Raw genomic sequence first — 17,784 nt, forward strand, 5'->3', positions numbered from 1 at the left:
TGTAAATGTGTCAGGCGCTTAAGATAGTTGTGAGGCAGCTGAAGTGCTACTTCTAAAACAAGACATGACAGAGTGCAAACAGGTGAGCCTGCACTCTGATCATTCAGATATGAATTAGCTCCCCTGGGGAAAGCTGATGGGGGGAATTAGTTAATCAGGCTGGCCAGCTGAGCCAATTACCCCACCAGCCCAAGGCTGATAAGAAGCACAGGAAGGAAGTGTAAAGGGGAGAGAGGGAGGAACAGGGTTAGCTGAGCTTAGCCACACAGGCTCAGAGTAGGGAGTCTTCTGTTCCCCTCAGGCCCTGATGAGAGGGCCAAAAGCTAGGTTAACACTGTAAATAGACTGTTGCATGGGGATGGTTGTGAAAAAGGTGGAGGGAACATTTAAAATAAAAAGATATGGTGAAGGCACCACCTCTGGAGTCCGTGCAGTTTCTGCGGGGAGAAGGCGGGAGAGGAGCCACATTCCATGACACAAGGCCTAACAGAGCACCCAGGAGTTTTGGATTATGTGGGGAGAGGGGCTTTTTGCTGAGTATTGTTCTGTGTGTGCGTGCGCACTGGCAGGAAAGAAGAACACACAGAAACTGAAGATAGGTGAGAACAGAGAGAGGGACAGAGGCAAAAAGCAACAAAGCCAAGGGGCAACAGTCTAAATACAATTTTCACAGAGTGAGGGGGGTTCTGTGCACATCTCCTGGCCCTGCACCCAGTCCACCCACTCGCTACTTCCTTCCTCAGCACAGACTGCAGAGAGGCCTCTTTAAGGTCCATGATGGAGGGGGTGTAAGAGACCATGCCAGAAATATGGCCGAGCCTTTTTTGTGGAGAAGAGGGGAGCTCTACATAGAGAGGGTCTGGTCCCTCTATGTACAGTTCTATGGGCAGTCTGACCAAATAATAGAGAACATGTGAATAGGGAGGCTTATATCGATAGTAATAAGAAATGGGTTCCTAAGATGGGCACAGATTCTACTCCCAGTGGAATACCTTTTGCATTGAACACAAGCTTCCCTATTTACATCATCACAGAAAATGTTTAAAGGGTGAGATTCAAGGATACTTTATAATCCCTGCCTCTGACAACATCATTCAGCTATCAGCCATAAAGAGCAAGAAATGACCATGGTTCTCAAATATTATAAAATAAGAGGACACTGGCAACCAAGGGGTCAGCAATGACGGGACAGTGAAGGCTTCCTGCAGCACACTCTGCTGGTGGCTGAGAAGAGCCTCCGTCATAGTTTTTCTTGTTCTGAATGTGTTCCCCATACTTCAGAAGGCCAATACCATCCCAAAATCTGTAGCCACAAAAGAGAAATATTGTAGTCCAGAGCTGGATTGACTCCCAGTTGTTTCTAAACCATAAATGGGAGGATTGAAGGTCTTAAGAATTGGGAGTTATGAAAGTCAAGTGGGAGAAAGTTACTTGCATGAACTTTCCTCCCCATCAGCTGTCTAGGAGTCTACTGAAGGGATGATTTGTTTAGGGGGTTATTCTGGCTTCCATGAGAGGCTCTTCTTGGTGCCAAATGATCCAACATACTGTGGAGATAGGATCTGTGCACCTCTAGGAACTGGCTCTTTGAAGAATACAAATATTGTGTTGAGTAAGGCCCTCTGAAAGTGCTTGTGAAGTCAGTCGTCATTCATCTTAGGGTTTTGTACTACTGGCTGTTACAATAGTACCTGAGTGCTTCCCACATAAATTATACTGGCAAAGTGACGTCTCTAATGAAATTAGGCTTGAAAATCTTGAAAATCCTACCTATGTGATTTTGGAGCCCAAGTCTCATTGACTTTCAGTGGGAATTGTGCTCCTAAGACACTTAAGTGCTTTGGAAAGTCCTACTTTTGGTGAATAGTATCTTTATCTTTAAGAACTACAGGAAAACGTAAATATACTTACTTTAGAGCTTGCTGTGAGGCAATGACGTATTCTGAACAGCCAGTCCTGTACAGAACTTGAGTATTAGCTTGTACCCAGACCCAGTGATCTTCATTTGTTAGTACTTTGAATAGAGAAATGCCATTTTCTCCATTGTTTGCTAGAAAAATTAAAAGAAAATATATTCTAGTGCAAACAATTTTATTAGTTTTATATAACCTAATAAACTACTGGACACTCACAAATATGCGTGGTATCCTTAGTATCTGTTACAAAGAAAAGTGCAAGTCAGAATGTGTTATGTCTAAGATTAACTAGGCAAATTACAGGCAAGAATGCACACTGGAAAAAGATTAAATGTTCAATTTTCAAACACTTAAACTGTAATCAGTGAGATTTTGCAGTATCATCAGTTCAGTACAGGTTTTCCTGTCTAATAATAAAAGATTCAAGAGAAACTAGACAGTGAAAGTGGCTGTGATAGAGAACTTGTATTAAAGACAGTTCGATTTTTCAAGGTTTCAGGCCTGTACAAAAAAGAAGTTAATAGAGTTATCTGTATAGGGAAGAGGGAGAAGGGAAGGCTTGAGGAGAAATAACTATCAAAAGTCAGCAAAGAGGATTACTAAATTCTTACATTTTATATTAAACGCCCTGCCAATTTGTAAAAGACAGCTATAGCAGATCATAGATTCTCATAGTAGTGTAAGTCCCAAGCATTCAGAAATCATGAGTCAGGTTACCAAAACACACACAAACAAAAACAAAACCCTTAAAAAAACTAATACATTTTCATTGCTTTTTATTTGCTGTCTGGTTTTGCACCTTTAGGGTACACTCACATCATGTTTTCAGGCTTTTTGCTTCAACCATGAGAAACCTCTCTGTTTTTAATGAATGCTAATACTTTTCACATTGCAGTGGGGCAGATCCCAACCCCACTCAGCAGAAGGTTAAAGAGCTCCTCTGGGCACAATCAGTTGCAACCTGGCCTCCTGTAAGGAATGTCAAGCCTGGAGGGGGGTGGGTCCTTAAAAGAGAGACTCCCTGCTCAGTGCAGCCTGTGTGGAACTCTGAAGGAGCAGGACTGCATCCCAGAGCTCTCCAGGCTCTGGAAGAAAAGGTTACTGACTAGGGAAACTACTTGAGAGCCTTGGCTGACCAGCCCCCCTCAGAAAAGAGAAGGGCTGATACCTTTCTCTTCAGCTTTCCAAAGGCCTTTCATGGCTGCGGAAGCATAATGACTTTTTGTTTGGACTACTTTAACTTTCCCCACACAAGAGGGGCTGACACCTCAGCTAGCACAGCTGGAGGGCTGTGCTCCGGCAGCTGAGGCAGGATCAATACCCACCCTTTCCCCAGGGAGCACTAGAGACGTATAGCCTACTATATCTTTAATCACATGAATCTGGGTGCTGAAGCTTTAAGAAAACACAATATCACAAGCCTTGTGATAAAATTGCGAGAACTGGTAACATTGTATTTCTAGGCAGCTAGTATTGACACCATACTCTAGCCATTCTCTATCTTATATTTGATGAATCTACATCACAATAGCAGACAATAGAAAAATGGAAAATTGGGACTAAAAGATGGAAAACTTAAATTGGGGGGGTGGGGGGAGGAAGATTGTCTCCATAAACTGTCAGTAATACAGAATTATTGCAAACTGATACCTTTAATCTGGTTTTCAGCATTTTGTAACACATTTGTGAAAGCTGCACCTTCATGGTAACTGGTTCTTCCTTGTAATTCTGTTTCACTTAGACCTGAAATAGCTTTTGAACTGCAGAAGACAGACAATGTGAAAATATTTGGTCAGTGAATGACAATTCAGCTAAGGGCAAACACAAAACTGAGTAAGACATGACTTTTAAAATAGCAAGCATGTATTAAGTAGTTATGGTTTGAATGTGTGATAATTAAAATTAAATGTTTGCCAGTAATTGCTGGATCATATGAATTTCCAATCCAGTGTGGGACTGGAATACTGTACATACTGTTAAGAAAAAATATGATTAAGAATGTTCTGCTCAGTACTTATTTCCTGGAATAATAACATTTAGATTGGATTGAAATAAATGGTAATGTTTCCATTCAATTCTATTCCATTAGATTCTTATACAACCAAGGTATCTGAGTGTTAGCATTAAAGATAAATGCTAGTAAATGGGCTTCAACATGTAGCAAGAATCATCACATAGTTTAGATATATAATCAGTCACAGTCTTTATTTTTAAAGCATTTTAGAGCTTGTGATTCGTGCCAAACTGACTTCACTGGATTCTAAGGTGATAGTCTTCACTGCACAGTTAACTTGGGCTGTTACCTGGGTTTTAGCAACGCCCTCCCCCGTCCCTCCCTCCCCACATCCACACAGAAAAATCTTTAATATAGGTTTGGAGATGCGTTAAGCCTAATTTATCTGGCTGGGGGTACAGGTTAGAGCCCAGTTTCTGCTTTAACTCAACAGGAAACCTGCCCACTTTGCAATGAAGACACAGGCAAAAGTCACTTGAGTGCTGATAGTCCTCCAGTGCCTTCCCACAATTCCCCGTGAAGGACAGGTAAGTTCTCCCAAAGCTGACACAATTGATTGGGAAAGAATCCTAGATGGGGTTCTCAAACAAATTATTACGTGGCCTCAGAGTGTGGCGACCAACTCTTGCTGGTGGCTGCTCTGACAATTTTTCCTAAAATACTTACTTACCTTTAGGAAAAACATATAAATATGCACATACACATGTACAAATCATTATTTTTTATGTTGAATTTTTTGCGGACTCTATAATAAAAAATACGTACAGTTGTCTCTATTCTTAACTGGACCTAAACAGATTAGAAACACAAATAAGGTGCTTTGAACATTCTTGTCTTTTTTCTTGTTGTTTCTTTTGCTTTTTTGGTTGCTTTAAGACTTGGTAGCTAGCAAGTCTGCTGTGAAAAGTGATATTAACACACATACAAATATCACTTTTCACAGCAGACTTACTCAGCCCCAGAAAGCCCACGGACAAATTAAACAGTAGGTGGGGATGGAGGCAGTGGGAGCCAGGGGCAATGGGACACTGGGCGAGACAGCAAGGGTGAGGGGTGATGGGGGGTGTGGTGAGCTCGGGGCCAGAGCCTGCCACCGCACAGCCAGGGAACGGAGCCTGAAGCCCTACATGCAGGGGATGGGGCCTGGGGACGGAGCCTGAAGCCCCATGGCTGGAACCTGCCACCTACTACCCCAGGGCTGAAGCCTGACCCCACCAACCCCAGAAAGGTGGGGAACTCACACTGGTTGTCTTTTCCTCCAGCTTTTGTGTCTTCAGAGGAGGGAAGGGCCCAACCACTGCTGGTGGCCACAGGGGAAGAGCCACTGCTTCCTCCCTCCCAATCAGCATCTAGGAGGCTGTGGCCACAAGAAAAGCCCCTGATGGCTATGTGCAGCCACAGCAGCTGCATTTGAGAAACACATCACAAAGAACCATGGACTATGTCCCAAACTCATAACATGAGTGCAAGAAGAATAACGACACAGTAATATGGGTAGTGCTTCGCTGTAGAAGTGCTCAGACCCAAGCCAGGCTAACCTAGGTCCCAATCTCCCACGTTAACTGTGCATGAAGACAAACCCTACCATTCTTTTTTTATTAACAGAAAAGGTAGGACATGGACATTGGCTGTGTAAGCGCCCCCACACTGCCATGCCAATGTGCCTCAACCCGGGACTGGAGGGACCCTAGAGGTGAAAGGTTAGTTCATTCTGCATTCCTATTACATCCTTGCCTTTGCTGAGACTGCCAATAATGCTTGTGCTATAATCAGTTCTCTAATAGGAACTGGCCCGAGATCACCAACTCATTTCACGTAGCCCACTGAAAAGCTGGCAAGTTGTAGTGACTTCTGATCACCACTGACCTGGGCTATATTCCAAATGTTGACCTAGAGATCAACTATTTTGTATTCCATTATCGCCTTCAACTTTTCAACAATTCCACTGCCTTGTCAAAATGACATCAAGTGGTTAACTTGCCAGAAATATAACATATGGGTATATAGTACACATACAGCATATACAAAAACAATGCTAACAGCCAGATTCTGATAGTCGTGCGCACACTGAACAATACCATATTCCACAAGTCGTCTGTCATCACTGGAACTCATGGTATATGGTACTATTCAGTGCAAGTTACAGAGCACAATCTAAACATTTTTGTAAGGTAACTCCCTTCTCTTCATGTGCCAATATATATTTATGTCTGTATCTGTAATTTTCACTCCATGCATCTGAAGAAGTGGATTTTTTACCCACGAAAGCTTATGCTCAAATATATCTGTTAGTCTTTAAGGTGCTACCAGACTCCTGGCTGTTTTAATCTAAACATTAAATCTGAGATTTAATCACAAAAGAGGCAGGAAATTTACCAAGGAGCAAACACCGGACATACTTTGTCCTGGGCTACACTGACTGCTGCATCATGTTCCGCCCCAGGTCAGCTAGCACAATTGTTGACAAGTGTGTTCCATTTTACAGTGTAGATCAGGTCTGCCTCTCCCTCACATGCATCCAGATACCCATACAGGCACATTTAGCATCCAAATGTTCCCCCTTCCTCAGTTTGCTACTAAGGTTTGCCCATTCGGTCATTCTTTAAACAGTAGCTATGCTACACACTGTGGCAAGTTGAGAACTCCCTCTAAATGAATGGATATATTTTTATTTGCCACTTTTACATCTAACACAACTATTTATTATGTTGATATCTTTTGAACAATAGCAAGGAAAGAACAAAAATATTGAAAGAAGCTAGATACTGTTATTAAGATTGAGAGTTTTTAAACAAAGGGATATTTAGAATAAGCTATGCTTTTTACATGTTTAATAAGTATAAATCCCCAGTAAGTAATGATAAATACTAAAAGGTTCATTTGAAAATACTTTGTATCCATTGTGGCTGCATCATCAGCTTTGTGTTTTGCTTTCACAAGCAGACTTTTCATCTTCAGCTCTGTCATAGAAGGGAGCAGAAGTGGTGCCACTATGCAGAATAAGGACAACTGAGGGGGTAATATTGTTCCTGAAGAGGACTTCTTCTTTTGTCCCAAGAGAAACTTCAGTTTACCTTGAAACTGCATTGTCTGTTATGTAAAGAAACAGAATAAAATTATCATAAGCATTCAATGTATAAAACACTTAAATGGTAATATGATCTATAGACCATAATGTTCAAATAATATTGAACATATTCATGTTCTATCTGTTCTAACACATGCAGATAAACCCTTAATATATATTTCATTATCTTTATTATGTTTAATGTGTGGCTGTCCAAATCAACTTCTGAAACATGGAAAGGGGAGATAATACTGATTAGAATGGAGACTTTTTAACTAGCCTTTTCCTCTCCTGTTGCTGGAGTAGAAGTTCTGTATCATGTTCCATTAGCCAAGTCTAGCAGCTTATGATGCTTAAGTAACAGTTTCCTGTATGCCTCAGTCTGGAGCTGGAACTGGGTTTTTTTTCCATGATCTGATCTCTCCAGGATGAAGATTCCTGAGTTTTCTTCCTCTCTCTCCCATCCCCTTGTGAAATAATTGTGTGTATTGTCTGGGAGGTACATGGCTGGGGCAAAATGCAGAGGAACCATGAAGAGATGCAGATGGGAGGGAAAGTAGGCTCAAAATGTCAGGATACTTTGTATGGGGCAGGAAGGGAACCTTCAGTCCCTATCTGAAGACCTTTACCCTCCACTGTACCCACAATCAGATGTCAGGGATGGGGGGAGGCTTGGAGTTTCAGTCTGAGATTAGTGCCTTCTGCACAGTTCTGTCCTAGAGCAGGGTGCTAAGCAAAGATCAACACTGCTGCTGAGACTTGAGAAGAAAGAGTCTGGAGGGACAGACCACTGTATCTCAGGGCTTCTTCACCAGACTGGAACATACTGCAGTTTGACCCCTTTCCCTCAGCTGACATGGTCAGGGACCAGTGCAAAGGTTCAGGGAGGCATTCACCTCATTGCTCTGCCAGCTACTGGTAATGGCTTGACAGTGCAACCACCACAGCCAGGAGGGAGCACATGACATGATTGCCTCCAAGGTGCCTGAGAAACTCCTGAGATGGGAACCTGAGCTTTCTTAGTATTATCTCTTTCCTGGTGCATCGACTTCCACTCCCTCACTTCTTCCACTTATCCATCTCTCTTTTTATCTTCTGACCGTAAGAGCTCAGCCAACAGGACAAATCTAACCTTGCAATGCTTAGCCTGCCAAGTTGCTCACAGCTAACAGCTGTTACCAGCAGCCTGATCTCAGTAGAAGTTTGCCTACCAGAGGAAAATACAAGTACTCCAGCCAAATGTTTTCCAGAGCTACAGGAGTAATGCCTGGACCCAGAAGTAGCTAACTGGGTCATATACTATGCCCATGGCCTAGCAGCAAGTGAACTGCAAGTATCCAAGACAGAATCTGTATTTTCCTATCTCTTGCTATTTTTCTCTCCCTGTTTTTTTGTGTGTCTTGTTTTAGCTTAAGAACAAACAGGATTGGACTTTAATAAAAGACTCTGGAAGTTATCACCTACAAGTGACTCTCTCTTATCTTCAGCAAAGTTATCTGAGACTTTTAAAAATGGGATTTCCCTTTAAAGGCTCTATACAAAATTAGAGAGGGAGAATATTTATTATTATTGTTGTTGTTGTTGTTTAACATTTATATTGTGATACCATCTCAAGGACACAGCCAGGTTGACTCCATTGTACCAGGCATTGTACAAATGTATAATAGATGACAGTCTCTGTCCCAAAGACTATACAATCTAAAAGTTGATCCTTTGAATTTTAAATATTATCACTTGTTTTTTCTTTTTTTATCTTGTGTATATACTTAATAAATGTCCCCACACAAAGTTCTTTGTTTAGTGTACAACAAATGAAACGATGCCTCTGGCAACACCTAAAATGACATCATGAAAACTCTACCAGTCCTCACAACTGTGTATATTCTGGATTGTGTTTTACAGCTGAGTTTGTAGCTTGGAGTAGGGAGGATTATAGGAAGCCTATAGCTTACTTCAGCAGCTGCCAGGATAGTGCAGAAAGAGGGGGGGAAAAACAACGAGGAGTACTTGTGGCACCTTAGAGACTAACAAATTTATTTGGGCATAAGCTTTCGTGGCCTAAAACCTACTTTTTAGCCCACAAAAGCTTATGCCCAAATAAATTTGTTAGTCTCTAAGGTGCCACAAGTACTCCTCGGGTTTTTTTTTTTTTTTTGCTGATATAGACTAACACGGCTACCACTCTGAAACCTGCATAAAGAGAGAAGGTCTCCTTCTCCTTCAGTGTCAACACTCAGGCCCTTAGACTTTATTCACTTCTTAGCAGCTGACTCTAGATCAGAGACCACATGGTTCAAGGACTGTGATAAACTGAGCCACATTGCTCTTGCCTACAAAAGCTGAGCGTCTGATTATCTTAAATGCCATGTAAGGAACCTAACGAAGAGGTTTCTACAGGGAAGGTGTATTTGGTGGGGAAGGTTAGATGGAAACATTCACCTTATAGTTAGCAAAGAGCCTGTCTATCTAATGAGTTAAAACATGCTGTTGTGCATTAGCACTGAGCACCATCGGGTTAAGAACAAACATTTGCTTCCATATTGGGGAGAAGATGCTGGGAATTACATAATAAGATGGGGACTCAAACTCTGCTGTGGATCAGTGTCCTGAGCAGGGAAATCCCTTGTGTTTGGCAGTCCTTCTCTCCAGAGGCAAAGCCATAGGTAACTTTAGAGAATAGATACAAGTGTGTGTGGAATGAAGGGAGGAGCTGAAGAAGATGAGCAAAGGGCCTTCTGGGTCAGGAAGGGAGTATCTGGAGGGAACAGCATGCTCGGATGTAGAACAGAAAGCAGAGAAGAGAATGTAGGGCCTATTTCAAGTAAACCAGACAGGAATCTCATGAGTCAACACTAGGGAACACAACTGAAGATTCATGAAAAAATATCATTTGGTGTGAGGGGTGCTGTAACCCAGGAGGAAGACTTAGAGGAGAAGGAGAGTGTTTGCCTGTAAATGGAGGGAATGGTGAGAGTAGGAGAAGAGTTTCACAGACACCCTTTACAAACTGATAGAAAAGTGATGGGAAAAGTGTCAGTCAGTGGTAGGAAAATGAAGATTCTGGTGAGGGTGAGTTTGTTGTAAGGGAAGGAGAAATTACCGTGGAACCTTCAAATCCTATCAATTTTTGTGATGCCTTTCCTGGGGGGGATTTTCCTGTTATGGTTCAGACCAAGGGACCTTTTGTAAGGGGGATCTGAAAAACAGGGTTACTCTGCCCACCTTCCCTGAAACTTTGAGCCCAGTGCTCAGGGAAATCTTGGACCACAGCCTTTTCTCCACAGAGTTCTTCTTAGCTGATCATTTTAATCCTCATCTTTTATCTTAGCTTCCCCTTTGTTTGGGAGATGAAAGGGGAAAGTGGAGGGTTCTAGGCTGGTGTACAAAAAGACTGAGCAGAATGGTCACTTTTTGCCTCTAATTTTTGCTAGGTAGAGACATTGGTCATGATGTTTATGTTTGTGGGATGGAGGAAGAGAGAACGTATGAGGTCAGGACTTTTAAACAATATAAATATAGAAAAGTATTTTTCAAGTACTAGTATGTATGGAAATATACTCTGGGTTTCCCAAAGAATTTCAGATCAAGTATCTTAAGAATGCCCAATACTTACTTATGATCTTTTATTATATAAAGTTCTAGTCAGCTGCATGCTGGAACAATTTCAAAAATTTCATACTTTATAATTGAGTGTTTAAGTGTCCTAAAATAGGAGTTGTAACATTAGTACTGATAGATCCTTAACCACAGCAGTGCTACCTGTGCCTTAACTAATAAAGATAGTCATTTGGGACAGTTCCACTGATGCAAAATCATAAGTAAAAACATTCAAAAAAACTGTCAAAAATAGAAGCCATCCTAAAATTGTATTTCCCATATCAGTGCATGCAATTCATACAATCATGTTCAAATATCTTTAAGAGGTCATTTAAATTTGTGCTACTCAGCCACAGCTTGTTTCACAAAATTATACTTACAAGGAAACCGGAAGTACTGTCCAACAGGCAGCGGACTCGACAGATGAAACAACGAGTTAAAAAGGAAGAATAATCTGTTGGCATGCTGTCACACTCTTGTGCCTTAAACATCTTACTGAGAATGTATTCTTCTCCTACAAACAATGCGGGTGACATATGTCAGATTATATGAACTCAGAATGAAAATTCTGTGTACATATTTGAACAGATAGTTAAAGAAATTCCTAAAAAGAATATTTTGTAGTGAATATTCAATCATGAATATTAATATCTGCTAGGAGTACATCACAAAACAACAGCTGTGCAATAAGCTTAAGTTAATTTGCCTGACGGAACATAAACTTTCATATTTTGTGACTTTTTTGATTTTTAACTTAGCAAAATTAATCTTACAGTAACATAGAAAAAGTTTTTCCTTTTGGTTTGCTAGACTTTTCAAAGAAAAGAGACAAAAAAAGGAAGAACATTAGGAGAAAATGCTTATTGGCACTGCTGACAGGCACCAGTCAGCCAAAGGTTAGCTGATGCCTCCTGAGTTCTTTCGTAAAGCATGCACCAGTTATGGGCAACAGTGTATAGTTTTTGAAAGTATGCATTTCTCAAAAGAAACACGAGTGCTTCTCTAGAAGTGTGAACTCTGAGACTTAGTGCAATTCTCTACTGTACATACCCAGAACAAAATTTCAGAGTGTTCATCACTGCTAAGTTCCAAACAATATTGTTCAAATTTAATTAATGTCTGCACACTGTTTTTACAGTTTGTTAAATGCCTAATGCAGAGGTTGGCAAACTACAGCCTGTGGGCCCTTTACGGGCCGCGGGACCCTCGTGCCCAGCCCCTGAGCTCCTTGCCCCTCCCCTGCTCTTCCCTGTCCCCCGCAGCCTCAGTGCATCGCGCCGCCGGCGCAACGCTCTGGGCGGCCAGGCAGCGCAGTTGCAGAGCCATGGCCTGACCTGGTGCTCTGGGCGGCATGGCTGTAGTGCCGTCAGCCACTGGTGCACCAGACAGCGCAGTAAGGGGGCAGGGAGCAGGGGGTGTTGGATAGAGGGCATGGGGAATTGGGGGGGTAGTCAGGGGGCAGGGGTGTGGATAAGGGTTGGAGCAGTCAGAGGGCAGGGAATAGGGGGATTGGATGGGGCAGGGGTCCCAGAGGGACAGTCAGGAAGGAGAAGGTGGGGTTGGATGGGGTGGCAGGGGACAGGGAGAAGGGGTGGTTGGATGGGGTAGGGGTCCCGGGGGGCAAGTCAGGAATGAGAGGGGGGTTGGATGGGGTGGCAAGGGGCAGGCAGGGGTGAGGGGGTCCGGGGTAGAGGATGGGGTAGGAGTCCCAGGGGGGACCATCAGGGGATGTGGGGGTTGGATGGGGCAGGAGTTCTGGGGGAGCCATCGAGCGTGAGAAGCGGGGTTGTCGGATAGGAGGCGGGGGCTGGGCCATGCCTGGCTGTTTGGGAAGACACAGACTCCCCTAACTGGCCCTCCATACAGTTTTGAAAACCTGATGTGGCCCTCAGGCCAAAAAGTTTGCCCACCGCTGGCCTAGTGCATTTTGCTTCATTGAGAGGTATTTATTTCTTCTATAAAGAAGGGACCATATTTTACAAAGTTCTCCAAAGACTGCAAGAACTCCTGTGGAAACTATAAGCTTCATGGGGACTGCTTTTGAAGTTAAAAGCCCTGTATAAATTCTCTGAGTTTAAAAGCCAGCCATGGACTCCTGCTTCATGGTGCTGCTGCAAGTTTCTTTCTACCCATCTGAAAAACCTATTAATGCTCCATTAGCCGTCAGTGATTTATATACATTTTACCATGGGTCTGGTGTACTTTAAGTTTGTGAAAGGTCCGAAGGACTTCATACATTTTACCCAAATTATGGCAGACTCCAGGAACTTGACAAAATGGGTCATTTCCAGTTAGTAACCCGTGAGATAGTTACAGTATCACCCCCATTGTCTAGAAAGAAGAACAGAGAATGTGGGGCCAAAATTTTCAGAAACAATCACTAGTTTTGGGTGCCTCCAATTTTTATGTGCCCAATTTGAGGCACCAGATTTTTCAAAGGAGATGAGCATTCACCATTACTATTGACTTAAACTGGAGTTCTGGGTATTCAATTCCTCTGAAAGTTTTAGGCCTTGGGTAACAAAGAGCATTTTTTCACTTGTCAAAAACTGTTCTTACTTTTTTAGCTGGACAAACATAAATAAAATAAATAAAAAAACTTGGCAGACTTCATGTTCATGTGCTGAGAAGGTTCTCTGGTCTGCAACTGGAACGTGGGCAGGTGTGGCATGTCTGAACTAAGGCTAGAGTTGAAACCTTAACTGAACATTTTCTCAAAAAGAAAAGGAGTACTCGTGGCACCTTAGAGACTAACAAATTTATTTGAGCGTAAGCTTTCGTGAGCTACAGATCACTGAACATATTCTGTTTTCTAGCATTTCTCATTAATCAAATATTATTGTTAAAAGATGTTGTATTTAAAAGGGCAATAAAGTTTCAACCTCAACTCTATATTGAAGTTTTACTGGGGATATTATTATTACCACTATTACTACCTGAGACAAGTCACAACCTCTACATACCTTAGTTTGTCATCTATAAAATGTGAATAAAAATACTTACCTACCTTCCAAGGGTGCCCATTTTTAAAGTCCTTTAAAATCTTTTAATGAAAGGTTTAATACCATAGAAGTGCAAATTATTAAGAGTAGTAGTAATGGATACTTTTATTTCAAAAAATCCCACAATGTAGTGTTTAAACTTAAACTGATATTTAGACTATGCTGGGGGATCACTTTACCTCTACAATGCAGACACCTGTGATGTGAAATGTGGTAATTATTCAGCAGCCCTAAACTACACAGCAACACTACACAGAAATTTTGCATAGAAATGAATAATAATTTCTCCAGATAAAATTGCTGGGGGAATTTAGAGTGACAGAATGTAGTCACCAGAGAAGGATCATGGCTCACTTGTTCGAGTTCACATCCCTCTTGTATTCTTAGAGAAAGGGAACTTTAATGACTAGAAGTAGTCATGATTTCTGTTTTATGCCTCATCTGATAGAGAGCACCTCTAAACAGCAGAGGGTGCCCTAACACCATGCTGGGACAGTACTGAATCGAGGAAAATGGACTGCAGCACCTACTTGTTCTTCAGAGGTGTTTTATCCAGGTAGTTTAGTGTGAGAAAGCAAATGGGATGACAGCACAAATACTTACCTATTTTCCAGGGATTTATAAAGTCCTTTAAAATCTTTTAGTGAAAGGCTTAATACCATAGAAGTGCAAATTATTAACTGCTGTAGCAATAGTGTTCAGAAACCTTATGCATACTGTATTTTTGTGATTGACAGAAATATTGATATGTTATTTAAAGACAAGAGCTTAGCAGGATTAACCATTTTTATGGATGATGAAAAGATCTACAGCTACATTCGATAGGAAAAAATAAAAGTAATGTAAACTCTCACGCTTCAAGGCATAAACCATTTTCTAATTGTCAAGAATTAGGAAGAAACATCACCCATGGGCTCATCGTGTTGCAATTGTCCACTCTGAGGGTTTCTGCACCTTGCTTTGAGGGATCTGGCACTAGTCACTATCAAAGTCAGGCTGCTGGACTAGATGGACACTGATCAGGATTCACTATGACAAATCCTCTATCTCTAATGAATATTACGCAAACCTACCTGTTTCTGTCTGCAATTGTTGTCCAGATACCAGTTGTGGAGGATTCATGGCCCAGTGCAATTGTCTACAGAAATCTTGGCGATCATCCACATGAATGTAATCGTATATATTTTGGTGCATTACATCAGTCTGAAATAATTACAATAAACAATGTTTAGGCTGTAAGTTCATTTGCTAGGGGCTATTATCTCTATATCCCCATTAGGTGGATGCTTGGTGGGGATATTGGGTCAGAGCTAAGATTGCTTAAGGAATATTATTTCTGAATTTCCTGACTTTCACGTTTACTTTTTATTTTAAACTACAGTATTGTAGTGAGGATCTTTTTAGCCTTAATTCTTAATTTCCTGACTTTTGTGCATGTGCAAAATATCCATCAATGTTGCATTAAGGTAATTTTTGCATTTATTAAAATAATGCTTGTTCTGAATGTTAAATTGAAGGGATAAATTACAATGATGAGCGTTAAGGGTATATTCTATATTTGTAAAGTTCATGTCTTTGTTTACCAAAGATTCACAATAACAGAATAGCTCAAAATGTCTCCTGGGATGTTACATAGAATACACATTCACCTGAATTCTAAAAAAAAATAAAAATAAAAAATAGGGAAAATTACAGTACCATATCCTCATCTGAAATTGCATCATAAATATACCTTTAGTCCATTTATACTTTATATCTAGTCAACTGTAAAGGCACATGTCAAAACAGTGTACCGTACATGATTTTAGAGAGTGTATCAAAAGAAATGACAGCAAGGAAGTCATTACAAATTGTACAACATTAAGCATTCTAAATACCTTTAATATACATTTACCTGATGAAAGCCTAGATAGTCCACAATAGTTGATGATGCATAAAATATCATTCCATCTGAACTTACCACCAAGGCAAAGCCATTCAGTGACTGGGAGAAGGGAGATAAAATAAAGAATAAAAAAGTCAACAAAAGACAAAACACAAGAAGTAAAACTGGTATGACATTTATTAACATATTTTCTAAGCTTTTCTTTCCTAGTGTTCAATTATGGAATAACTACATAGCAGAAAGATGAAAACTAAAGCGTTGCTTAAAACAGACATTTATTAATTTTATTTAGCTTTACTATGACCTTGAGGTTAATAAGCAGCATCTATACCCCATTGATTTGTCTGCTACATCGTATGGACTAGTTTCTTCTATCTTTACTGTGAGTAGTTTCATTGATATCTATAGGACTCTAATGTAAAGTTGCTGCCCAGTGCAAGAGGAGCAGACTCTGCCCCTATACAATGATGGGCTAATCAAATATTATTTATCAAATGCTAAAGAAAAATAACACATGGGTGTATCTTCTCATCTTGATATATGGGGATTGATTTTCATAACTCAGAATTAAATTCCTGCATATCAACATGAGGATATAATAGTTTCAAATATAATTAGGCATTTAAATAGCTCAGAGGTTTTGAACATTACATCTGTATTGCCAAAAATATGTAACCACTGGTTAGTAATAGTAGGATGTTAATTATTTCAGTCCTAAGCCCTTAATACAAAGTCTGATTCTAAATTTTTTTTCACTGCCTACCACAATGTAAAGATATTTTAATTCCCCCTCCCCCACCCCATACATTGTGGTAGTTTCCATAATTTTTCAGCAAGAGCATTCTCCTTGGAATGACATTGTGGATAATGACCTGGAATGTGTTCTCTCTCCTTTTTTTAAACTTACCTTTTTTGGTTACACTTAATAGAGAGACTAATTAAAATGTAATAACAACGTGGTTAACCTTTATGATACTTGGAATTACTACTAATTAATATAACTGGAAGGTTAATTTCATGAGCAAATTACTTGTCACCCATTTAATTTCAAACTTACTATATTCCACTAACTTTTCTGAATATATATTTTTGATACATGGACCTAACACAAAATCCTCTAACCAGAAAATTAACTATTTGGGTAACACTTTAACAGTAGTACTACTACTATATAACTACAGTCCTTTCTAAAGTGTAACCAATTTTTCAAAAACTTTAACAAAATACATATGTTGGCATAATTATATAAATAAAATAAGGAATATTTAAAGTAATTGGACTAAGCAATGGAACTTAATGCACTAATATCATAAACCAATACACAGTAAAGAAGACAATATATGTAGAGTAATATTATGCCAGGTAATGTAAACAACAAGAACGGATGTAAATGAAGTACATTACACAAACATGAACACTGGTCATACCTAATCTAGAATTGTCTAATTTTGCCTACCTTCCCCTACCCCAGGACCTCCAGGACGCTTTTTCACCACAGAGGGACTGTATTTCAGAGATGGATTAACTAATTCCTGCATATGGTTTATATATCAATTGGTAAAAAGCACTGGGATTGTTTGAGATTAAAGTTGTATATTGTGACAAAGTTCCTCCTCTACCTTGGTGGGTCTTGTGCTTATTGGCGGATTTGCTCGCCTTGGAGCTTCACGGCAGCCTCTGTTTGGCCATTTTCATGAACCCACAGTCCAGGTCAACTCTGGCTTGACCAATCACCCTCTACTCCGGGTTCCAGTCCAGGGCCCTGTGGAATGCAGCTGTTTAGAGTGCCTCCTGGAACAGCTGTGCAACAGCTACAACTCCCTGGGCTACTTCCCCATGGCCTCCTTCCAACACCTTCTTTATCCTCACCATAGGACCTTCCTCCTGGTGTCCGATAATGCTTGTACTCCTCAGTCCTCCAACAGTCCGCGTTCTCACTCTCAGCTCCTAGCGCCTCTTGCTCCCAGCTCCTTACATGCGCACCACAAACTGAAGTGAGCTCCTTTTTAAACCCAGGTGCCCTGATTAGCCTGCCTTGATTGATTCTAGCAGCTTCTTGATTGGCTGCAGGTGTTCTAATCAGTCTGTCTGTCTTAATTGTCTCCAGTAGGTTCCTGATTGTTCAGGAACCTTCCCTGTTACCTTACCCAGGGAAAAGAGACCTACTTAACCTGGGGCTAATATATCTGCCTTCTATTACTCTCCTGTTGCCATCTGGCCCAACCCTGTCACATATCCCCCACCTCTGCTCACCACTACGGGGTTGGACAACTTGGGACGTCAGGCAGTGTACTCATGACAAG

General features: G+C 40.9%; 1 protein-coding gene and 1 long non-coding RNA gene across 3 annotated transcripts in view; one reads left to right on the forward strand and one right to left on the reverse strand.

Annotated features, from left to right (window-relative positions):
- LOC122458848 overlaps positions 1–7,011 on the forward strand; it is a 31,027-nt gene extending 24,016 nt beyond the window's left edge. Inside the window, exons 3-5 of the long non-coding RNA XR_006279128.1 lie at positions 4,364–4,457; positions 5,536–5,630; positions 6,874–7,011. This is a non-coding gene — a long non-coding RNA (uncharacterized LOC122458848). The remainder of the gene's footprint in view (positions 1–4,363; positions 4,458–5,535; positions 5,631–6,873) is intronic.
- The window catches only part of AHRR (aryl-hydrocarbon receptor repressor), a 135,382-nt gene that overhangs the window by 12,890 nt on the left and 104,708 nt on the right, over positions 1–17,784 (reverse strand). The window contains exons 4-9 of one of the 2 annotated variants that reach the window (XM_043508518.1): positions 15,491–15,580; positions 14,670–14,799; positions 10,975–11,108; positions 6,821–7,020; positions 3,567–3,676; positions 1,912–2,050 (exon numbers count right to left, since the gene is read on the reverse strand). In XM_043508518.1, the coding sequence (XP_043364453.1) occupies positions 1,912–2,050; positions 3,567–3,676; positions 6,821–7,020; positions 10,975–11,108; positions 14,670–14,799; positions 15,491–15,541 (764 nt within the window). In that variant the 5' untranslated portion in view covers positions 15,542–15,580. Of the gene's footprint in view, positions 1–1,911; positions 2,051–3,566; positions 3,677–6,820; positions 7,021–10,974; positions 11,109–14,669; positions 14,800–15,490; positions 16,049–17,784 lie in introns of those variants that run through there. The other variant, XM_038389080.2, reaches the window with a different exon arrangement.

Source organism: Dermochelys coriacea, chromosome 2 (assembly GCF_009764565.3).
Source record: "Dermochelys coriacea isolate rDerCor1 chromosome 2, rDerCor1.pri.v4, whole genome shotgun sequence".
NCBI classification, from domain to species: domain Eukaryota; kingdom Metazoa; phylum Chordata; order Testudines; family Dermochelyidae; genus Dermochelys; species Dermochelys coriacea.